The 24,363-nt window shown below is 52.1% G+C and overlaps 1 protein-coding gene across 8 annotated transcripts in view; it reads left to right on the top strand.

Annotated features, from left to right (window-relative positions):
* st6gal1 (ST6 beta-galactosamide alpha-2,6-sialyltranferase 1) overlaps positions 1-24,363 on the top strand; it is a 186,534-nt gene that overhangs the window by 112,106 nt on the left and 50,065 nt on the right. For 7 of the 8 annotated variants that reach the window (XR_011934513.1, XM_072474626.1, XM_072474621.1 and 4 more), the window contains one exon: positions 945-1,082. Coding sequence is in view for 4 of the 8 variants with exons in the window: in XM_072474623.1 (XP_072330724.1) it covers positions 945-1,082 (138 nt within the window). In the remaining 4 variants the exon portion in view is untranslated. Of the gene's footprint in view, positions 1-944; positions 1,083-8,276; positions 8,368-24,363 lie in introns of all 8 variants that reach the window. The other variant, XM_072474622.1, reaches the window with a different exon arrangement.

Here is a 24,363-nt window from a genome sequence, read left to right as displayed (position 1 = left end):
TGCATTGTAGCGCCTCCTGAAGTGCGGCCTCAACTGGGACCTGGGTTCATGTCGCATTACATTCACCCCCCACCATCTGGCCTGGGCTTGCGAAATCCTACCAACTGTCCTGGCTTGAGACAATTCACACCTCTTTAACCTGGGGTTACCCCATCTCTGGATATGTAAACACTTAATTAACTGCAAATGTTCGCATTCTAAGCATTGTCTGGCATCTTTGAATTTGTCTATATATATGTTTCTGGACCATACCTCTTCATTCACCTGAGGAAGGAGCAGTGCTCCAAAAGCAAGTGTTTGAAACAAGCCTGTTAGACTTTAACCTGGTGTTGGAAGACTTATCAAAGTCAGCAACATCCTGCCAGGATGGATTTGGGAATTGGTTCTCAAATTCTTTAAAAATCTACAATATGCAGTGTGGATAACGTTAATGCAGAGGGATTCAAAATGTCATTGAAATTAGAAGTGCCCATGGAGAGGGTGAACATGGAATACAAAACAGGAAAAACTGCTGATTGCGATGTAGAATTATTATAGAAATAGCAACAGGAGATAAAATTCTAAGAGAGAAGCTGAAGAAAAATGCACGAGGATTAGATTCTCTTCTGGTCTGCATTAGGTACCCTGGTGATCACATAAACCTAGTTTTATCATCAGCATAGGGTCAGCACAGTGGTTAGTACTGCTGCCTCACAGCGCCGGGGACTCGGGTTCAATTCCGGCCTTGGGTCACTGTCTGGAGTTTGTATGTTCCCCACCGTGTCAGATTCTCTCAATAATGCTCAGCACTAGCTGCTGTTAAGTCCCGAAGTGCATAAATGTTCCCTTGAACGAGATAACTAAATACCGCAGTGTTTTTAAAGCTACTAACTCGGTATATGAATCATGTATGCTTGATCAACCCGATTATTGTTTTTTGAGTCAAATGTTCCTTATTCTTTCAGGTTTTGGCTTTGGAGTCCCTAAGCGTCAGGTTGTGTCGAAGGTGAAGACTAATCTCACCATTACAGACAACAGTTCGACAACAGCAGTTCAGCAAGTTCCGGCATGTACCAGAGATGCCAAATTACCTTGTTTTGTGTGTAAGTCCTTTATCTTTGTCTCAAATGCTTATGACCTTCCATACTGCAATAAGGAGAAAACAAAAGGGTAATTCTCATAAATGTTCAATGAGATTAACCAGTAAATAGAAAAACCCAGGGCAGTCTTGTGCCCTCGGGTGAACATGTATTTTAGCACCCTTTCATTATGCAGACGTATTCATGAGGGGAAACATCTCTGAAATGCCTAAACCGACTTGCCTCCATTATAAACAAGGGCAACATGTCAATAAATTGGCATCATCCAGGCAATTATCACCCATGACTAATGGCAATCAGAGTGACGCTAGCCGCTGTAGGTGCAAAGTCCTTTAACCTTCATTTTTGGGCACAACATTTTCTACCTAATCACTTCACTTGAATGATTTCTACTCAGGTTTCAGTGTGTCTAGTGTTACTTTCTCCTTTTTAACGCTGCTGTTGAGCTCTAAACATAGCATGATGCCTTTAAATGAAGATAATTGCAGTGGAAATTCTTGGAAACTGAATATCAGGGCAGACAGAAGGATCCAAACACATATATGTGGCATTGGAGGCATTAGTGATACAGTTGGGAAGGGTGAGAAACATCACAGTCTTGTGAGGAGCTAGGAGAGCCTCAGAGACCACGTTCGGAAGAGGGAGGGAGCAGGTGGCCGAGAAGGTCAACTCATGGGGTTTGCATCCCAGAACCAGGCAGCAGTGCCACAAGGATATGATTTGTGCTGGTCAACGTCAGTGAATGAATCTTAACACAACATCGCTTATCCAGCACATCACTAACCTCTCATGCTGCTCAATGCATCACACCCCCATCATTCACCCAGCAGATCTCCGGCACTCAAAGACTTATATCTAACATTAAGATACACCACCTCACCCTCACACACATTCCAATGCTAGGGCCTTCATACCCTGGTCTCATGTATCTCCAACTATTCAGCTGTGTCAGGAACATCAACAAAACAGTGCTACACAATCAGGCATTCTGCCCTCTCTTTGCAGGAAAAGATGGCAGATGAAATGAAATGAAAATCGGTAATTGTCACAAGTAGGCTACAAATGAAGTTACTGTGAAAAGCCCCTAGTCGCCACATTCCGGCGCCTGTTACGGGAATCAAACCGTGCTGCTGGCCTGCCTTGGTCTGCTTTCAAAGCCCGTATAGAAAGGGGCAGAAGGGTTTGGAGAGATTATGGGTGGCAAGGACACGGGTATCTCCTCAGCCCAAAGGAAGAGAGAGCTCTCAACATCAGAACGGCCTACTCCGATGTCTTATGGCTGCAATGCCCCCAGAATGCAGCATCATTGAGAACATTGAGGAAGAGGAATCATCCTACCTTATGCTCCTTCTAAATCCCAGCACACCATCACCCCAGCACCAGGGGCTGGTTTAGCACAGGGCTAAATCGCTGGCTTTGGAATCAGGCCAGCAGCACGGTTCAATTCCCGTACCAGCCTCCCCGAACAGGCAATGGAATTAGGCGACTAGGGGCTTTTCACAATAACTTAATTTGAAGCCTACTTGCGATAATAAGCGATTTTCATTTCATTTCATTTCCCTGCTATCTGACATGATAAACAAGCTGCTCAAGATCTGGTCATGGCCACTTGTTTCCTATCCCAACCCCATGACTGTATACTACCCTTCCCCTTCTGATTTCCTGTTTTTCAACACACAAACGCTGCTACTTGCACAGTCAGAATAGCCGCAGGAAGAAGAGGGAGAGAGAGTAACCGCATGTCACTGGTCATACACAATGAGCCGCTGGGTGCGTTGGCAGGCCTGCCATACAGTCTTCCATTGCTGTGAAGAGAAATGGACAAATCCAGTTCCACTGTGGCAAAGGACATGGTGCAGAGGTTGCACTCACTGCATTGTCTGATCCAACTCTTTGCTGTGCTGCTGTGCAACCATACTACTGTGTGCAGGTTACATCCTTGACATCCCTGTGAGGAAGTAGTGACACTCTGGTAAATGCACCAAAACACCCAGAAAAAAGGAAAGCACTGGAGAATCTGATACTTTCTAATACACAATGTTCCAAAAGCGTAACTTAGCTACAATCAAAGTGGCTGGAGGCTAACATGATTGCAGGGTCCATCGTGATATTTCATGGGTTGGATTATCCCAAAATGGGACCATGCCCCCATGCCGGCGTAAAGACGGTGGTGTTTTACTCCCGAAATTACGATAAAAAAGTTGACCTAATTCAATGCCCTGCAGAGGGCTAGCAGGGACCTGGAGTAAATCTTTCAGCTTTAGCTGCGTATACGGGTCCCTGCACTTCCGGATCGGAGTCTGCGCATACGCATGGCGGTCTCCAGTAGCCGTGCCGAGCTCCATGGCAGACCCGGACCACGGAGCCACACATCAGAAAGGAGGCCCCCCCCCCCCGATCAGAAACGCGCCAGAGCGTCTTAACATCCGCGGATCTAATCCCCGGCCGCCGATAAGGCCCCCCCCTGGCCTCTGATCCCCCTGCTCCCGACAAGGGCGACGCCAGCATCCCGATTGGCAATAGGTGGTTAGTTCCACACCACAGGAACTCGGCCGGTCGGGAGCGGAGGTTTGCTGGGCAGGCCTCTGGCAATGGGCCCCCAGCCACGCGGCGTACTCCGCGGTCACGCTGATTTTCGGGGCCCGGAGAATTGCCAGACCGGCGCTGGGCCCGATTACGGCGTGAAAGTGGATTCTCCGCCCCCGCGCCAGACACGATTTAGGCGTGGGGGCTGTGGAGAATCCAGCCCCATGCGTCTTTTTTGCCCAAGGAGTGGACAGCACAGGACCTACATTCTCAAAATCTGCAATGCTGGCATCACATTAGTGTAACCCCAGCTCCATTTGCTCGGGTGCACATGGGAGATGCAGCTGAGTGCCCTTATTCCTGGAGGACACTACATAGAGCTTCGCAGGTGCTGGCCATGGCACTGCCAACCCCCAAAGAACCAACATAGGCCAGTGCTGCACAATTTATTTTCACACTCTGCATATTTAAATATTAAAAATCTACTCTCTTGAACAAGGCTCAGTGACATTTTTCCATTAAACACAAGAGTTACTATTTCATGGATTAATTTGTTTATTTAGAAGCCTGTCTGAACATTTGAATTGGGAACATGAGTAGGCCACTCAGCCCTCCGAGCCTGTTAGCCATTTACTTAGATCTGACCAAGCTGATTGTAACCTCGACTCTACATTCCCGCCTATTCATGATAACCTTTCACCATCTTGCTCAGCAAGCATCTATCCTCCTCTGCCGTAAAAATATTCAGAGACTCTGCTTCCATCACCTTTTCAAGAAGAGTTCCAAAGACTCTCAACCCTCAGAGAAAATATTGCTCTTATCTCGGTCTTAAATGAGCGACACCTTATTTTTGAAACTAGTCCCTTTGGTGCGGCACCCTGGGCTAAGGCATGGTCAATTCCAGCCACCCCTTAACACGGAGTTGTAACACAATTGAATTAACCAATAATTCTTCGAAAAATACCGATTCTCCGATTTTGAGACTAAGTGCTGACGCCGTTGTGAAAACTGGCGTCAAAAGGCCACAGATTCCCCATTTTGCTGGGGGCTAGCTGGGAGCCGCCATAGCCCTAGCTGCCGATAGGGCCCCCAGCACTTCCGGTTCAGAGGCCGCACATGCGCACGGCACCGGCCTGCAGCAGTCGCATCGTGCTCCATGGCAGACTCAGCCCATGGACCTGGGCTGGCAAAGTAGTGCCCCACATCGGCCGCTCGCGCACCCCGGACTGCCCACCCACATTACCCCCAGCCCTGAATGAAGCCCCCCCTGTCCGCCGATCGGCCCTCCCCCAACTGTGGCTACCCGGACTGAGTCCGCAGCCGCCACGTGAGGATCCCAGAGGGTGTGAGCACACGTAAGCCACGCCATCGGGAATTCGGCCTGTCGGCAATGGAGCATCGCGGGGCAGTCCTCCGGCACTGGCCTGAGGCGGTGTATACTTGGTCGATTTTCGGGGCGCGGAGAAACCGGCACCACTCCCGATTTTGACACCAAATCAAAAAGCGATTTTGCCGTCGGGGAGCAGTGAATCCAGCCTCTGACGTCTTTGGCCCTTGACTGCCCAATAATTACAGTCACCAGGTTTGTAAATTTAAACACAATACTTTTTTTTAATAACAAGAACTACAATGAAAAATGAGTCAAAATGAACTGGTTAACTATTTTCTAATTCCTAATCCCCCTCTTTAACTTGCCCTCACCCTCTACTCACATGACAAACAAACACAAAGGGGAAGAGAGGGATATAAATGAATAAATAAATGATGAAGAGTATTTTTTTTCAGATGATTGTCTTTAAGCAGACCTTCATTCAAAGCAGGCTTTCGGATCGAGATTTCTGCTTTCCAGTCTGTCATAGTTTGCACTGTAGTTTCTGAATTTGGGCAATTCACTCCAAAAAATGACTGCGGGCTCGATTCACCTCAATGGGAACAAAGACCCACAGCGAGCATATTTAGCCGCATGTTTCCTGGCGCTCGCAGCGGCGAGAAACACATGGTTATACAAATCGAAAAGGACCTCAGCGAGAAAGGTGGTCGAGGCCACACAGCACATTTTTGTACACTGGGGAACTCCACTCGCCGGAACACCCCAGTGTAGCGTGAGGTCAGGACTCCATTTTTAAATGGCAACCCGATCTCTGAGGCCCCGAAGCGATCCCCAACAACCCCCCAGCCCAAACGCACTATGGGAGGGTCCCTGGCCTGCCCTTGCACGTCCCCAACACCCACATAGGGCACCTGCGGCCCGATCATGCGCGCACAAACAATCCCAGCTTGGCATTGCCATGCCAGCTGGCAATATCATCTGGGCATCATGTCAGTGCTAGGCTGACACCCAAGTGGCACTTCCACCAGGGTGCTGGTACTTCAGTACTTGGCACCAGCAATGCCAAGGCTCCATCCTGCCCAAAGGGCGTATAGCTGGTAGCCTCTGATCCCCTGGGAGACCCCTACGATTGCAGTTCCGTCTGGTCTCTTTTTGTGGGGACCAGTGCTGACCGGCACTTACCCGAGGTCTCCGAGTCAAAGGGGATGAATCCCAAAACCTCAGGCACCCGGGAATCTGCACATTAGAGTGAGGCTAACTGTCTCGCTGTAATATGCAGATGAATCAAAAAGTGATCCTGCCCACAATGGGCGGGATTTACATCTCAACGTCTCGCAAGATTGCATTGTACCTCATGAGCCAGGGAGATCATGGGAGTGGGGTCTCCTGACTTTTATCGGAAAGCTGTGCCGCGGGGAGTTGCTTTTCGGGTGCAGTGTGGCCATTGGATCGCACCCTAGGTGTCATTTTGAGTAAATTTGGCTAGGTGTTTCCCGCTGGCTTTTTGGGTGAGAACCAGACTTGTATTCACCCGCACTTCAGGTTGCATTCTTCCGCCCCGCTCTCTGCAAGAACGCCACAGGCTGAGACGCCGACAATGGAGAAATCAATTGACCATGCCGCAATTGATTGTCCGATCACCGGGTGGACGTGGCCGGAGAATCCCGCTCTTGAAATCTGGGGGTTTGGGGATTTTTCTCTGGCCTAGCCCACACTAGGGAGCGATCTACACGTTGTTCTTGCCGGTGGAATATTCTGGGTTTCCTGGCGATGAGGGGTGCATTCACCAGGAAATCCCATTGACAATGGCGGGGTTGGTGAATCCCGCTGGCGGGCCACCTTTGCTGCTGAAAAACACACGTTCGGTTGGTCGGGTAATCCCGTCCAGAATTTTTTCCGGCAGTGGGGAATTAAACTCGCTGGCCTGACCAAGTCCTCAGAGATCAGGGCGCCATTTTGAAATGATGACCCAATCACAAAATGAGCTTGAGTGTTCACCACACCCCCACCCACGGATGGACAATGCGACCTCCCGACGACATTTCAACCCGCTCAACCCCAGTGGGGCAACCTTCCCCCCCGTAATCAATAAAAGTTAGCAGAGCCCACCACCCAGGCATGAGGGTGAGCCTGCCCCACACCCATCCATTCTTGGGGGCATTGGGGCACTGAACAGGAGCGCGAGGTGACCAGTAGATGTCGGGATGGCCGTTACACCTCACGAGATCTAACCAGATCTCACGAGACGTCACGATCTTGATCCCGCCCACACTGAGTGGAATCCAGTCTTACAGAGTGAAGTTGGCTTAGAAGCTCACTAACCTCTGCCTTCGCCAGATCGAATGGCCACCCGGCATCTATCACCCTTACAGAGGAGACCCCAGATGGGTGCCGTTCAGTACTGGTCTCCACAAACACGGACCAGGCAGAACGGTAGGCGGGGTGTTTCCCAGGTGATTGGAGGCTCCCAGGTGGTCAACCTCCAGGCAGCTTGGCACCTTTGCATTGCTGGTGCCACCCGGGCACCTTGACATTGCTCACCTGGTATCCTGGCAGTTTCACTTGTGCCACCCGGGCACCTTGACATTGTCCACCTGATACCCTGGCAGTTTCACTTGTACACTCTGGCAATGCCACCTGGGTTCCAGTCTGGCACTGTCAGGGTGCCCGGGTGGCAGTGCCAGGCTGGCAATGCCAAGGTACCAAGTTGGAATTGTGCCCGTGCTGGGAATCGGATCTGGAGATGCCCTGCCCATATATAGTGGGGTGCGGGTGTCTGAGGACACCCCGACAGGTGAGTTGGGGCATTGGGCGGGCCCGGGATTTGGGTCGGAGGGTCATGAGATCAGGGAGCGTCCCAATCCCTTTGTGCACTGAGGAGCTCGGCTTGTTGGAGAGCCTCAGTGCAGGAAATTACACTGAGTGTTGCTTCAGGTGGACATACCCCGCCGGGGAACGAAAACAAGACAGAGTGCCATTAGATAGTGGGGTATTTCCAGCTACGAGTGCCGGAAACAAACCTGCTAATCCCGCCCAGAAAAGCACTCTGTTTTATTTTGGTTAGATCGCATTGTTTGAGCAATCTTACCACCCACGAACGTTAATTGATACAAACGGTGTTCAATGAACACCGGTTGTGAAAGTGTTTGAAGAGTGAGGTGATTTTCCATGTCAGACTTTGGCTTTGTCAACCTGCAGCTATTGGGGTTTAAATTGCAAAGGACGACTTTGACTTCAAGCCAACTAAAGAATATTTTAATTGAAAAAAGATGCTCCTACTGAATGGTGAATACGAGAAGGCGAGATGAAAAAAATAGTTTTACCGTTTCTTTTATTTTTAGAAATAAAGTGTTTGGAGAAAAAAATTCAAGTTGTTAATTTTAAAGTATGGAAAATAAAAGTCAACAAGTAAAAGGAAAGAATGAGAATTAGGTAAGTAGAGAGAAAGGGACTTGTTTTTCCAAAGTGCTTTTCGAAATCAAGACTTTTTTTTTGCTTGTATGAGATCGATTCAGCTCATAGAAAACCTAAAATGTCGACCTTAGCTGAGAGTGAGAATAAAGAGTGACAATTGCTTGGAACAGCACCGTGAGGACCATCAGTTAGTTTTCAATAGAAAAAGAAAGGCCAGAATTCCGAATGAGCCATGAAACATCTGGAGGAAACATGCCTGTAATTCAGGTCAAAGCAAGAAATCAAACGATCGCTCTTACAATAAATTTTGAACAATCCACTTGCCTCAGCATTAGCAGCATGCTTGACATAGCACTTCCTTGCAATCTGGCCAATTTTCAGTGAAAGCCAATGCAAAATTGTGAACCATCGACCACTGAAAATATACTCCATGCGACGAAAGAAAGCTGGTAATGCGTAATTTAGCCAGCAGCTGATCGAGAAAACTGAATTAACATTTTGTTGGGAACTTTCCCCAGAACTGTATTGGACAAATGCGCGGGATTCTCCGTCGGCAGGGTCCTCTGCTTTGCCGGCAGTGCACTCGCGCCCGTGAATTTCCCGACAGCGTCGGGGTGGCCACATGGGCGACATGGTAGCAGTGGTTAGCACTGTTGCTTCATAGCACCGGGGTCCTGGTTTCGATTCCTGCTTGAGTCACTGTCTGTGCGGAGTCTGCACATTCTCCATGTTTGGGTGGGTTTCCTCCGGTTTCCTCCCACAAGTCCCGAAAGATCTGGGGCGGGAATCTCCGACCCCTCACCGGGTCAGAGAATTGCCAGGGGCTGGCGTGAATCCCGCCCCCGCCGGTTGCCGAATTCTCCGGCACCGGATATTCAGCGGGGGCGGGAATCGCACCGTGCCGGTCGGCGGCCCCCCCCCCCCCCCCCCCCCCCCACCCTGGCGATTCTCCGGCCCGCGATGGGCCGAAGTCCCGCCGCTGTCAACCCACGCCAGCCGGCGTGGATTGAACCACTTTTGGGATGGCAGGACACGGCGGCGCGGGCGGGCTCCGGTGTCCTGGGGGGGCGCGGGGCGATCTGGCCTCGGGGGGTGCCCCCACGGTGGCCTGGCCCACGATCGGGGCCCACCGATCCGCAGGCGGGCCTGTGCCATGGGGGCACTCTTTTCCTTCCGCCTTCGCCATGGTCTCCACCATGGCAGAGGCGGAAGAGACCCCCTCCACTGCGCATGCGCGGGGATGCCGTGAGCAGCCGCTGATGCTCCCGCGCATGCGCCGCCCGGCAAAGTCAGTTTCGCGCCAGCTGGCGGGGCACCAAAGGCCTTTCCCGCCAGCTGGCGGGGCGGAAATCAGTCAGGCTCGGGCCTAGCCCCTCAAGGTGAGGGCTCGGCCGCTCAAGATGCGGAGACTTCCGCACCTTTGGGGCGGCGCGATGCCGGACTGATTCGCGCTGTTTTTGGCGCCGGTCGGCGGACATCGCGCCGATATCGGAGAATCCCGCCCCTGTTGTTAGGTGAATTGGACATTCTGAATTCTCCCTCTGTGTGCCCGAACAGGTGCTGGAGTGTGGCGACTAGGGACTTTGCACAGTAATTTCATTGCAGTGTTAATGCAAACCTACTGTGACAATAATAAAGATTATTATAATAAGCGGTTGCCGGGACAGGCTATCCCACTGCTGGCGGGAGGGGCGGTGCCGCACCGCACCAGAAAATGGGTCTGGCGGAACAAAGAATCCCGCCCATGGTGTTTCATATATCTGTATGTGAACTTCTCAAAGCGTTTTAAATCAATTTTTTCAAACAGCTGCATTGGTTCAAACAAGAACACGTGTAAGCAGCATTTATTAAAAAGTAAATTTAAAATTCATGGACTTTAAGCATGTGTTTCATTGGTGAAGAAAATAACATATCTTGCTAGGTGACACATTTTTGATAAAATACCTTTGAAATGTCAATGGTTTCAAGAATATTTTACTTGAGGGTAGATTTGGTAGATTTGTATTTATCGAGTCCTGGTATAACTAGAAATGAAGAAGAATGGAGCACTTTGCCCAAGAATTCAGATGACTTTGGGATATCAGAATCCATCATGGCAGCACGGTGGCACAGTGATTAGCACATTTGCTTCATAGCTCCAGGGTCCCAGGTTCAATTCCGGCTTGGGTCACTGTCTATGAGTCTGCATGTTCTCCCCGTGTGTGTGTGGGTTTCCTCCAGGTGCTCCGGTTTGCTCTCACAGTCCAAAGATGTGCAGGTTAGGTGAATTAGCCGTGATAAATTGCCCTTAGTGTCTAAAAAAGGTTAGGCGGGGTTACTGGGTTACGGGGATGGGGTGGAGGAGTGGGCTTGGGTGGGGTGTTCTTTCCAAGGTCCGGTGCAGACTCGATGGGCCGAATGGCCTCCTTCTGTACTGTAAATTCTATGATTGTAATATTATTGTTACATTTGACAGGCCATTATTACTTAGGTATCAGCATTATTTGAATAGTTATTTCTGCTTTATCAGGCCATTTAGGCGAACATTATCGATTTCCTATAAGGCTATCTTTGAAAGCATGGCATAACGCACCAGGGTTGATACTGATCCTTGTGTCTGCCGTACATGTGGCAGTAACATCCTCAAAATGGTATCCATATTTTTCCATAATCACAGCGATACAGTTCGCTTCATTTAGAAAGGGCCCTCATCATTCGACCTCACCGATCGGCCAAGCTGCGCGAGGAGGGCTGATGGGTGTCCCATAGCTCACCAGCCAGAATTAAATGAGGTTGCAACACCACAATGCAAGGCATCTGTTCATAGCAATAGGCAGCAATCTCCACTGCCCAGACACCACCAAAATCTATTCCTATTCTCATTCCACTTACTCCCAACACCTCACATTTAAAATTCTCATTCTTCTGCTTATGTTCCTCCCATCACTGTAGCCTTCTCCAGTCCCTTTTGGAATTCTTCATTTCTCTGGTCTGCTTTGCATTCCCTGTGATCGGTAGACACATCTTCAACCCTTTCATCTTTCCACCTTCCTCGGATCTTTGAATAGCCTCTTTAAGACCCATCCCGTTCCATTAATTTCTTTGGCCCTGCCTCCTACGGTTGGAAAGTCACTGCTGGGATCGAGTCTGAATGGAGGAAAATGGAACTGCGCTGACATCCTTCCTACTGCCTCCATTCGCCAGGTTGGACATTTTTGTGACAGCAGAGGGTGAGGCTGTGAACATTCTGCACTCAGCACCAATTGAGATCGTGGCTTGTTAAAAGCTCAACCTCATTCCCCCACTTTGAGTTATCATGCTGCTGGATCCTTCTAAGGGTTAGCTGCGTACCTCTGTGGCATCTCAAAGACAGCTGCACACCTCTACCTCGCTTTTGTAAGGGCCACGAAGAATCCAGCACGAGTTTAAGGATACAAAGTAATAACATTTATTTACAATAACATATATATATATAACAGCAGCAGCAACTTCCCTTGCTGCACACTCCTTCCTGCTGTTTCCAAACTGGCCAGCTTTATTTATACTTGGAGTTTACTAATGGTTTCTCCGCCCCCCTCATTGGGGAAGCTCATACTCCCACAGGATTGTGGGATTGTCATTAGTCCCCAGCCAATGGTAAGCAGGCAGGTTATAACACTCGCCCAGTTGACAAATGCTCTCTTCGCCAAGGCTTCACAACATATTCCTATAAGGCTATCTTTGAAAGCATGGCATAACGCACCAGGGTTGATACTGATCCTTGTGTCTGCCGTACATGTGGCAGTAACATCCTCAAAATGGTATCCATATTTTTCCATAATCACAGCGATACAGTTCGCTTCATTTAGAAAGGGCCCTCATCATTCGACCTCACCGATCGGCCAAGCTGCGCGAGGAGGGCTGATGGGTATCCCATAGCTCACCAGCCAGAATTAAATGAGGTTGCAACACCACAATGCAAGGCATCTGTTCATAGCAATAGGCAGCAATCTCCACTGCCCAGACACCACCAAAATCTATTCCTATTCTCATTCCACTTACTCCCAACACCTCACATTTAAAATTCTCATTCTTCTGCTTATGTTCCTCCCATCACTGTAGCCTTCTCCAGTCCCTTTTGGAATTCTTCATTTCTCTGGTCTGCTTTGCATTCCCTGTGATCGGTAGACACATCTTCAACCCTTTCATCTTTCCACCTTCCTCGGATCTTTGAATAGCCTCTTTAAGACCCATCCCGTTCCATTAATTTCTTTGGCCCTGCCTCCTACGGTTGGAAAGTCACTGCTGGGATCGAGTCTGAATGGAGGAAAATGGAACTGCGCTGACATCCTTCCTACTGCCTCCATTCGCCAGGTTGGACATTTTTGTGACAGCAGAGGGTGAGGCTGTGAACATTCTGCACTCAGAACCAATTGAGATCGTGGCTTGTTAAGAGCTCAACCTCATTCCCCCACTTTGAGTTATCATGCTGCTGGATCCTTCTAAGGGTTAGCTGCGGACCTCTGTGGCATCTCAAAGACAGCTGCACACCTCTACCTCGCTTTTGTAAGGGCCACGAAGAATCCAGCACGAGTTTAAGGATACAAAGTAATAACATTTATTTACAATAACATATATATATATATAACAGCAGCAGCAACTTCCCTTGCTGCACACTCCTTCCTGCTGTTTCCAAACTGGCCAGCTTTATTTATACTTGGAGTTTACTAATGGTTTCTCCGCCCCCCTCATTGGGGAAGCTCATACTCCCACAGGATTGTGGGATTGTCATTAGTCCCCAGCCAATGGTAAGCAGGCAGGTTATAACACTCGCCCAGTTGACAAATGCTCTCTTCGCCAAGGCTTCACAACATATCCAATATCACAACTTCACAATAGCAAATATCGCAGGTTCAGTGACCTTAGGGTTTCGCTGCCATTGCTGGATTCCCCCAATACAGAACATTGTTGATTGCATCAGCGTACCAAATGAGCGACAGGTGAGATTAATTAATGAGAAGGGTTTCCACGACTTCAACATTCAACTAGTCTGCAACCACAACGAGAACAACCCATTTAGGAATTTTTAGATTTAGCCTATTCACGCCAGGGAGGAGGAGGAATTTCGTCTCTCAGAGGGTAGTGAATCTGTGGAATTCTTTACTGCAGCTGGTCGTTAAGAATGTTCAAGGCTAAGATAGACAGATTTTTAATCAGTAATAGAATTGAGGGTTATGGAGATAAGGTGGGAAAGTGGAGTTGAGGAATATCATATCAGATCAGTCATTATCTCATTGAATGGTGGAGCAGAGTTCGATAGCAGCACGGTAGCATTGTGGATAGCATAATTGCTTCACAGCTCCAGTGTCCCAGGTTCGAGTCCGGCTTGGGTCACTGTCTGTGCGGAGTCTGCACATCATCCCTGTGTGTGCGTGGGTTTCCTCCGGGTGCTCCGGTTTCCTCCCACAGTCCAAAGATGTGCAGGTTAGGTGGATTGGCCATGATAAATTGCCCTTCGTGTCCAAAATTGCCCTTAGTGTTGGGTGGAGTTACTGGGTTATGGGGATAGGGTGTGGAGGTGTTGACCTTGGGTAGGGTGCTCTTTCCAAGAGCCGGTGCAGACTCGATGGGCCGAATGGCCTCCTTCTGCACTGTAAATTCTATGATAATCTATGATGTGCCGAATGACTTACTTTTACTCTTACGTTTTATGGATCACCAAATGTGCACCTGTTTTCCTGGCTGCTTCCATGGCTCTTTCATCCTCCAGTAGTCCAGGTTACTTCAGATCGTCACTCCAACCCTTTAAAGTGTATGGATAAATTCTATAGGAGCAGGATCAGAGAAAAAATACCTCAAAAAGATGGCTACTCACCCCTCTGTGGGGCCACTGACAGAGGCCTTTGGAAAGAAATCCGGGTCAGCATCAATGAAATAAGAGTCTGTCCTCCCCAGTGTGCCTGGCCACCTTCTCTCTTGTGACAGCTCACTTCCCTCTGATGAAGTGGAAGGCTTTGGCACAAATCCTAGATCTCTCTCAGGATAATCAGCAGCCTCAGTGATGGCTGCCATGGGGTGCCAAAATGAGACTTACACCTCATACGACTGACCTCCATTCTTGCCCCACCACCCCCTCCTAGCTGACTCTTAATAGGTGTACATGAAACCTGTTTTCATATCAATTAAAGGCGCACCCAGTTAAACTCTCAGCAGATGTGGGAAAAAACAGATCTGGGACGAAATTCTCCGTTATCGGCGCGATGTCCGCCAACCGGCGCCAAAAACGGCGCAAATCCCACCTGCATCACGCCGCCCCAAACGTCGCAAAGTCTCTGGCCCGGAATGGGCTAGCAGCGACGTGACGCTATCCGCGCTGGCTCACGTGGTTCACGCCGTGCGGCGTCATACACGCCGCACGACGTGATGGCTCATAAGACGCGCTGCTCCCCCCACCCGACCAGAAGACCCGACCGGATGGCCGCCGCCGCTCAGCCCCAAGGTTCCAGTCCCGCGATATTGAGGCGCTCCTGGATGCAGTGGAGCATAGGAGGGAGGCCCTGTATCCCGGACACGACCGCAGAGTCGCCCCACGCCACAGCTGACGTATGTGGAGGGAGGTGGCAGAGGCCAACACCGCTGTGGCCCTGACACCACGGACAGGCACCCAGTGCCACAAGAAGGTGAACGACCTCGTCAAAGCAGCCAGGGTGAGCCTCCCCCCCCGCCCGATATCCATATCCCCCATATCCCCCCTCCCCCATATCCCCCCTCTCCATATCCCCCTCCCTCATATGCCCCCTCCCCCATATCCCCCCTCCCCCATATCCCCCTCCCCCATATCGCCCCTCCCCATATCCCCCCTCCCCCATATCACCTGATCACTGCCTGCGTGTCTAACCATGCATGCTTCATTGTGTATCGCAGGAGCAAACGTCGAGGCACCCATCCCCGCAGATGCAGACTGCCCGCATGATGCCCTCGTAGACCACGGGAGACGGAGAGACCCGGGCCCTCTGGCATGCGACGCCCGCAGGATGCCCCTCGGAGACCACTGGAGACGGAGAGACCCGGGCCCTCTGGCATGCGACGCCCGCAGGATGCCCCTCGGAGACCACTGGAGATGGAGAGACCCGGGCCCTCTGGCATGCGACGCCCGCACGATGCCCCTCGGAGACCACGGGAGACGGAGAGACCTGGAGCAACAGGGAGACGACGCCCCCGTCTCGTGCGGGTGCGAAGACGCAGGCGTGTGCCACCCAGCGACGAGAGGGGCAGCCACAGGCCCCCGTCACAGCCGAGCCACGAAATCACAAACCAGGACACCCCTACCCAGGACACCCCTACCCAGGACACCCCTACCCAGGACACCACTACCCAGGAAACTGAAGTACAGGACAGTGACACAGATTGGATGGGCGGAGACGAACCGCCACCCCAAAGTGCCATGGACTCAGAGTCGGACGATGCGCACGACACAACGCCACTGCTGTCACCAACACCCTCCACCATCGCAGAAACACTCACCTCGGTTGGGCACTTTAGTGATGAGGCGTCTGGTACACTCACTGGTGCGCACAACACAGCCGTCCCGGTACAGCAGGTGGAGGTAGGAGCAGCAAAGGGGCTGGGCGGTCGGAGGGCAGCCCAGCCCAAGCGAACATCTGCCGCCCAGATGCAACCCGGGTTCCTGGAGTTACCACACCCACCCATAGGTCCGATGCAACCACCGAACCGGAGACGAGCGAAGAGGGTGACGGCCAGCTTGCGGCGGCTGCAGTCGCAGGTGGAGGAGTCCACCCGCGTCCAGGAGCTGGCAGTGGTGCCGGTCATGCGTGCCACCCAGGCCGACACCGCACGGGTGGCGTCCGCGGTGGAGGCAATGGGTGCGACGGTGTCAGACATGGGGAGCGGTTTGCGAGGCCTGGGGCTTTCCGTGCAGGCGGCGTCTGTGGCCCAGGACATGGCTGCCCTCTCACAGGAGGCCATGAGCCAGCGGCAGATGACAGAGGCGCTCAACGCCATGTCCCAGTCTCAGCAGGCCATGGCCCAGTCTCAGCAGGCAATGGCCCAATCCCAGCAGGCCATGGCCCAGTCTCAGCAGGCCATCGCTGAGGGCATCGGTGCCATTGCCCATGTGCTAGCCGGCGTCGCCCAGACACAGACATGGATGGCCAACTCCCTGAGCTCCATGGCTGCAAACCTGCAGATCCTTGTTGATACCAGCACGGGCCTCCAGGACTGGCAGCGTCGGATGGCGTCGGATGGCCAGTCCGTTCACATCCCCCACCCATGTAGAGGCCTGGGGGCCATCGGGCACCCCGAGGGAGGAGGAGGTGCTGGGGCCTGTTCCGGGTCCCATTGTATGGGAGGTCCCAGAACACCTCAACACCTCGGACTCCCCCCCCCTTCCGTCCCAGGTGCATCGGGTGGGCACCGGGCAGGACAGGCTGGCAGCTCGCCATCCCAGTCGCCCGGGCCACAGCCTGGCCCATCTCGGCCAGGATGCCCCAGGAAACGGCCGCCAAAGGGATCCCGTGTTAGAGGGCAGGAATCACAGGAATCCACCTCCAGTTCTGCTGTACCGCCTGGTGAACCACCTAGACGTAGTCATAGGGTCCGTAAGGCCAAACAATTAGACACTGAGTAAGTTGGCACGGGTGCAGGGCACAGATGAGTTTTAGGGGCTAGGGCACGTGCATGAACTCCTTTCGTTATTAAAGTCAATGTTACACCGACAGAAGCTGCCTTTGTGCTCTGTCCAAAGTGTGCGGGGGGTGTCATGTACGTTGAGCGCAAGTGTGTGTGTGAGGGGTGGTCTTACCTCAGCCCCAGGTGAGTCTGCTCCCTTCCCCCTGGGCCGCCATCAACATCCCCCCCGGGCAGAGGACGGGACCGTGCGCTGCAGTGTCACAGCCGCATGCAGGGATGGTCCGGGTGGATGGTGTTACTGTGGCCATGGGTCAGACATAGTCCAACGATGTGGAGCTAGGAGCTCATCGCAGGGCGGGTTGTCATCATCCTCCATGGCCTGCAATAGACACGCGTCCACCGGCAACTGTGTGAGTCCGGCCGTTGTGCCGCAGGTGGTTCGGCAATGGGGGGGTGGTGTGCATGCGGGTGGGGTGGGTGGGGTTGGGGAGGGGGGGTGAGGGTGCTGGGTGGGTGGAAGGATGGGGTGTGTGGGTGGTCGGGTGTTGCCATGGTGTGCGGTCTGTGACCATACTACCCGATTCCCACGCCCATCTAGTCAGTGAAGCGGGCGTCTATCAGCCTGTCCCGTGCCCGCTGGCCCAGCCGGTAACGGTGGACAGCCACCCGCCTGTGTCTAGCCCGTCTGCCCTGACCATTGCCCCCATCCCCCTCATCTGGGGAGGACTGCGCCTCTTCCTGCTGCTCCTCCACTCCGCAGTCCTCTGCCTGCGGAACATCGCCCCTCTGCTGGGCTATATTGTGCAGGACGCAGCACACCACAATGATGCGGCCGACCCTATCTGACCGATACTGGAGGGCGCCCCCAGAGAGGTCCAGGCACCTGAAACGCATCTTCAGCACGCCAAAGCTCCTCTCTATCACTCCCCTTGTCGCTACATGGGCATCATTTTAGCGGTTCTCCGCCTCATTCCGTGGCCTCCGTATAGGCGTCATCAGCCACGATCTCAATGGGTAGCCCCTGTCACCCAGCAACCAGCCCCTCAGCCGGGGATGGCGTCCCTCGTACATGCCGGGGTGTATGACCGCGACAACACGTATGAGTCGTGTACACTGCCCGGGTACCGGGCGCAGACGTGCAGGATCATCATGCGGTGGTCGCAGACCACCTGTATGTTCATTGAATAGGTCCCCTTCCTATTGGTGAACACGGCCCTGTTATCTGCAGGTGGCTGCACGGCGACGTGCATCCCATCAATCGCGCCCTGGACCATGGGGAACCCGGCCACGGCAGAGAAGCCCACGGCCCGGGCATCTTGGCTGGCCCGGTCCACAGGGAAGCGGATGTAGCGGTGAGCCATGGCATATAGGGCGTCTGTCACTGCCCGGATGCACCGGTGCATCGATGTCTGCGATATGCCGGACAGGTCCCCACTCGGTGCCTGGAATGACCCCGTTGCATAAAAGTTCAGGGCCACCGTAACCTTGAAGGACACGGGGAGAGGGTGTGCCCCACCAGTGCCACGCGGTGACAGGTGCGCCAGCAGGTGGCAGATGTGTGCCACGGTTTCCCGGTTCATCCGGAGTCTCCTCCTGCATTCCCGGTCCGTGAGGTCCAGGTATGACAGCCGGGGCCGGTACACACGGGGTGCCCTCGGGTGCCTCCGTTGCCGTGGGGCCGCGACGTCCTCCTCCCCCTCCTCGTCCTGTCGGTCAGGTGTCCCTCCAGCCTGGTCGGCTGCCGCCTGCCCCTCTGCGGCAGCCTGCGCCGCCTCTCTGGCACGCTCCTCCTCCTCCTCCTCATCCAGGGCAACATGGACATTAGCGGCTGCCGCCACGGCGGCCAACATCGCTGGCTGACCGGAAAACATGACGGCCTGCGGGGGGGAGGGGAACGACGACATGTCTTCATTGCCCATACCCCCTTCTTCCCCCAGCCAGGTGGCATGGACCGCATGGGTCCGACTGTTGCAGGCTGGCACCTAGCCAGGTGGACCAACTCACTTGCCCTCGCACCCCGCTCCCCGGCACGGACCCCCCGTTCCCCCCCCCCCGTCCCCCACCCCGGCACGACCCCTTCCCCCCATCCCCCTCCCCGGCACGGACCCCGTCCCCCTCCCCGGCACGGACCCCCGTCCCCCTCCCCGGCACGGACCCCGTCCCCCCCGTCCCCCTCCCCGGCACGGACCCCCCCGTCCACCCCTCCCTGGCACGGATCCCCGTCCCCACCGTCCCCCTCCCCGGCACGGACCCCGACCCCCCTGTCCCCCTCCCCGGCACGGACCCCCGTCCCCCTCCCCGGCATGGACCCCTGTCCCCCCCCGTCCCCCTCCCCGGCAGTCATCCTCCCGTCCCCGGCACTCAACCCCCCTCCCGGCACTCCCCGGAGCCCAGCCCACTCTAACCACCCCCCCCCCCCCCAACCGCACACACACACACAACCCTACACACACCTCTCCCCCACACATACAGACTGCGGCCACGCCAGCGGCTCTCCAGCGGCCAACCCCCCAGGCCGTCACCCACCTCCACGCTGGTCGGCGTAAACCTTGAGCACTGGTTGACGCCGATTGAAAGGTGGTTTGATTTACGCCGACGTGACCCGTCATCACGTCGGCGGGACTTCGGCCCATCCGGACGGGAGAATATCGGCAGCCCCGAAATCCATTGCCTCGCGCCCACCCGTGCTATTCTCCGAGGCGTGCAGCGTGATTGACGCCCTGCCGACTTTTCTCCCTTCGGAGAATTCGGCGGGCGGCGGGGGCAGAATTCACGGCGGCCAACGGCCAGTCTCCGACCCGCTGGGCGGTCGGAGAATCTCGCCCCTAGTTCCTGTTTTCCACCTCCATGAGGAAAATACAACCCCTAATTTCTATTTTGACTCGGTATATATTTTGCTTAAGCCTCTATCGAGTATCACGAGATGCTTTTCAAGGTTCAACTTTATATACAAGTGGAAGTTTGTTTACTGAGAGTTTTGAAATTATATTTTTCACATGAAAGGAAAGAGAAATTGCAATATATCAGAGCTTGTACCACATCTGAGAATTACCAGTTTGCTGAAGTCACAGTGGGAGACCCCGGGGACATAACTGATGTTTCCATTGTGGCTCCCATATGCTGCTTGTTTGCTGATGCAGCTTTTCTGAGAATGTATGGGTGTAAAAATATTGACTGAAAATCTTTTGAGATTACGGGTGCGATCTGTCAGTCTCGTCGCACCCCATTCGGGATGTGACAAGGCTGGTAAGTCTCATGAGCAGCCTCTCGTGAGATTTACCAGTGTGACCTGGATCCTGCCCATTGAGGCCAGGATCCAGATTTTCATATTCAAGTGAGCAGTTAGTCTCAATAAGTCTACATCGGATCTACCCAGCCTGGAAGACCCCACGTGGCACCGTTTAGCACTGGTCTCCACAAATGTGGACCAGGTATATTGTCACTTTGGGGGGTTTCCAGGCAGTAGGGGGCCCTTGGAAGTTTGGGACCTGGGCAGGGTGGTATCCTGGCACTTCCGATGCCACCTGGGCACAGTGGCAGTACCATCTGGATGCCCTGGCATTGCCAGGGTGGCACCCAGGTGGCACTGCCAGGAGCCCGGATGGCACTGCCTGGGTGCCCAGGTGGCATCTTGCCCATGTCGGGATGCCCTTCCCTTAAGAGGTGGGAGCAAGGGGCTCGATCACCCCCTAATTGGTAAGTTGGAGTTTGGGGGGGGGGGGCGGGTACGAAGGCCGTGGTGGGGTGTTTGGAGATTGGGGCACTATTTTAAAATCTTTTCCTCAACTGGTGAGCGGAGCTCGTTAGTGCAGGAAGTGAGTCTAAGTGCAGCCTTGGCAGGGCGATCCTCACCAAGGCCCAGAAATGAAGCAGTGTACTGTTTAATAGCGGGGTCATTCTTTGGCACTGCCAGCATCGGGAAACACCTGGCTAAATGCACCTGATACGGGACTCTGTTTCATTTCTGTTCATTTGCGCTCTACATCTCGCATCCTCCATTTTCTATTCAGATATCAAACCCTAATTACCCGTGAGTCACAATTTGTTTTGACTCAATTGTTTCCTTTATTATCCAATAAGAGCATAAGACAGAAGAATAGACCAACTTACCCTTGAGTCTGATCCAATAAAATCACAGTTGATCAGATCTTGGCCTCAATTCCGCAATTTTCTTGCTGTTCCCCATAACCAAGAGGGCTTGTTTATTTTATAAACAAACTTTACTAAAAGAAAGTAAAACCATATTTAAACTTTTAAACTTCAGCCCTAATAATGACAGATTACATAAAGTTTCTTAACCTTATCACACTAGTTCCCATTAAATACCACTGTAACAGAATATGCAGCCACTTTCACAGACAGACAAAGGCAATACATGCATTTATGAAGCAATTGTTCTTCTGGTAGGGACATTTTTTTAACCCTTTTTCCAAAACATGCCTCGTGGCAACTTTCATGACCCGCTTGGTCGATTTCCAAAGACTTCTCTATTCAAAACAGCATTCCTTTCTCTCTCTCTCTCTCCTCTCTCCCTAAGCTCCCCACAGCACCTCAACGAAGGTTCTCTGCTGTGTTTTTCCGTTATCTTGGCTGTTTGATTGCCCACTCCCTTTTATATAAAAGAACAGAGCCAGGCTATTGATATGCAACTAATCCCATTGACAGATAAAGAGGCCATCAGACTCTGTTGGGCTAATAGCTGGTCAGGTAGGAGTATCCCGAAGAACAATGGATCTGGGGCATCATGTGTATTTCGACTAACGAGTTTCAGTCTGACTGGGACAGTGTAACTCAATCAGGTGAGGGTGTACCCCTCTGACTCTGTGTAACAGATTTTTTTTCCCAAATCTGTTTAACCCCTACATTGCCTGCTATGTTGGGGTCTCATTTCTGGACCCAATTTCTTAATATCTCCCTCGTGTAACACTGCGCTTGCTCTTGGTGTGACCAATTTGATCAAATCACGTGACCTCAGATTACAAGAGAGAGTACAATGTAACAAGCTTACAGCAAATGGTTACATTTACATTAATATCAGTTCACAGAACAAACTGAGAGTTAAGTGGCTATTTACCCAGCTTCTCCACCAACATTAACCTAATCAATATTAATTTGAGGATAACGTCCCTTTTTACTCCCCAAGCCTTGGGACAGGGAAGTGACACAGCTTGGAGATCCTATTTACATAGTTAAAAAGGCTATTAGCCATGACATCCAATGGATCTCACAACAGATTGCTATCCACACTCCTTCCTGGAAGCATATGCATTGGGTATTCAGTCAGAGGAGAGTGTTGACCTGACTGTCTGCCATCTACTATGGCTACATTCGCGGTGAGGTGTCCCTAGAGAGGGAGCACATGGTGCCTACCAGCACCGTCAAGGCCTTGCATGCTTGGTGAGCACCAGGGGACTGGGGTGCCTTATTGACCCTCTTAATCAGGTTTTGGTTCAGTGTTTTAAGTTTATTTTTGATTTGTTCTTTGTTTCAGACAGTATCCCTTGAAGGAGCTGCCTCTTTAATTTGTCCCTCAGTTTATTTGATTTGTTCAAAATAGGAGAGGAATAACTTGAGGCCTTTCATACCTCGTAATACATGTTAGGTTCGCTCATGAAAATGACTACTTGTATGAAGCATAGGGTGGATTCGCCCCTGCCTGCCGCTGGTAGTGAAGTTCCCGGTGCAGCGGTGAATTGCGCATCAGGCAAAACATGACAGCATGTGGCGAGTGTCAGAGAAGTGTGGATTTCCCAGTGACTAATGTCATTGGCTATAAATTGAATTTCCTGGACTTTCCGCAAGAGCTCTGCTCACTACTGCAACCTTCCTGGAGTACAGCTGAAACCCTGGGCTGGATTCTCCGCCCCACTGTGTCACATTTCTGTTTCAGCACGCCAGCGGGATGTTCCGTTACGCCGGCTGGTCAATGGGGTTTCCCATTGTGGGCAGTCTACGCCGTCGGGAAACCCCCGGGCTGCCGGCAAAATGGAGCATCCAGCCCGCGGAGAATCCAGCTCCCTATCTGAGTTTCCCACTGAGCTCGTGGGATGTATTCTCCGTTTTGGGGACTATGTCCCCACGCCGTCGTAAAAACTGTGTTCTTTTATGCCAGGAAAACTGGCGTCAAAAGGCCACAGATTCACCGTCTTGCAGGGGGCTAGCAGGCAGCTGTTGTGGAACTGTCAGCTCCAGCTACCGACACGGCCCCCCACACTTCCAGGTCAGAGGCCGCGCATGCACACAGCGGCGGCCTCCAGTGGCCGCGCCGTGCTCCATGTCGGACTCAGCCCGTGGACCTAGACCACCGACGCCGTGTCACTGAATGCGATTTCGGCGTCGGGGTTGATAGAATCCAGCCCCAGAGGTTTGTTCATGAGAGAAAGAAAATGCCAGAGAATTCTTTCAATCATTTCTGATTTTTTTGCTCACTACAACACCTTTCCCACTAGTTAATTTTAACATTTATTTTGTTCTGAATCATTGCTGAAGAGGTAATGTAGATTTGTCACAGTTATGGAGAGGCTTATGTAATGCAATGGAACTTCAGTTGCAGCAGTCAAGAGAAGATCATTCTGCAACCCAATAATCTTGTGTGTTAACTAAAGATACTGCTTTAGTTTACCAAATGCATATGATAAAGAATTGCTCAAAATTTCTGTCTCCTGTAAAATTGGCCCCACGTTCTTGCCTCTTGCATTCTGCACAAATGTATCCGGAACCAATTTGGGAAATCAATGATCCGCTGGCTGTCAGAATGATCAGGCACAGCTGAAACAGGTGCTGTGCCTGACAAAATGTACGTGTGGTGTACTATCTGCTATATGAGAGATGAAGGGGTTGTCAGGATAGGTGAAATGGTGACCACGCTACAGCAAGGTTCAACGAGAAAACAGAAAAAGGGCATGTTTTGGACCAGAACGGTTCAGTGAGGTAATAAATAATTTTAACTAACTGGGCAGAAAGGTTCGCAAACAGGCCACTGATCAATAGTTAAAAATCTTTCGACATGTAAAGCAGAACAGAGTTGGAGTGCTTAAGCACGAAATACAGAAAGCTAGCACAGGTGCAGCAGGTAATCAGTACAGTAATGGAATGTTGGCCCCTATTTCAAGGTGGTTGGAGCATAAGAGTAGAGAAATCATGATGCAACTTCACAAGGTACTGGTGAGACCACATCTGGATTACTGTGAGCAGTTTTGGTCCATTTATTTAAGTAAAGATACTGGGCGCGATCTTCCGGCCTCGTTGCACTCCCGCAGAAGAGTAACAAGGCCGGTGAATAGCGAGAGAGGCCAAAAGCGGGAACCGCGCCAAGTGCCAAACAGTTTGCGATGCAACTGGCCTGTTCCCGTAGGCAAAATCAGAATCTCGCCATAGCGTGGCGAGAAACCAATTATCACCACTTAC

This window comes from Scyliorhinus torazame, chromosome 14 (genome assembly GCF_047496885.1).
Source record: "Scyliorhinus torazame isolate Kashiwa2021f chromosome 14, sScyTor2.1, whole genome shotgun sequence".
Lineage (NCBI taxonomy): Eukaryota > Metazoa > Chordata > Chondrichthyes > Carcharhiniformes > Scyliorhinidae > Scyliorhinus > Scyliorhinus torazame.
The sequence above is the reverse complement of the archived record's forward strand: the minus strand, read 5'-3'. Positions and strand labels throughout refer to the sequence as shown.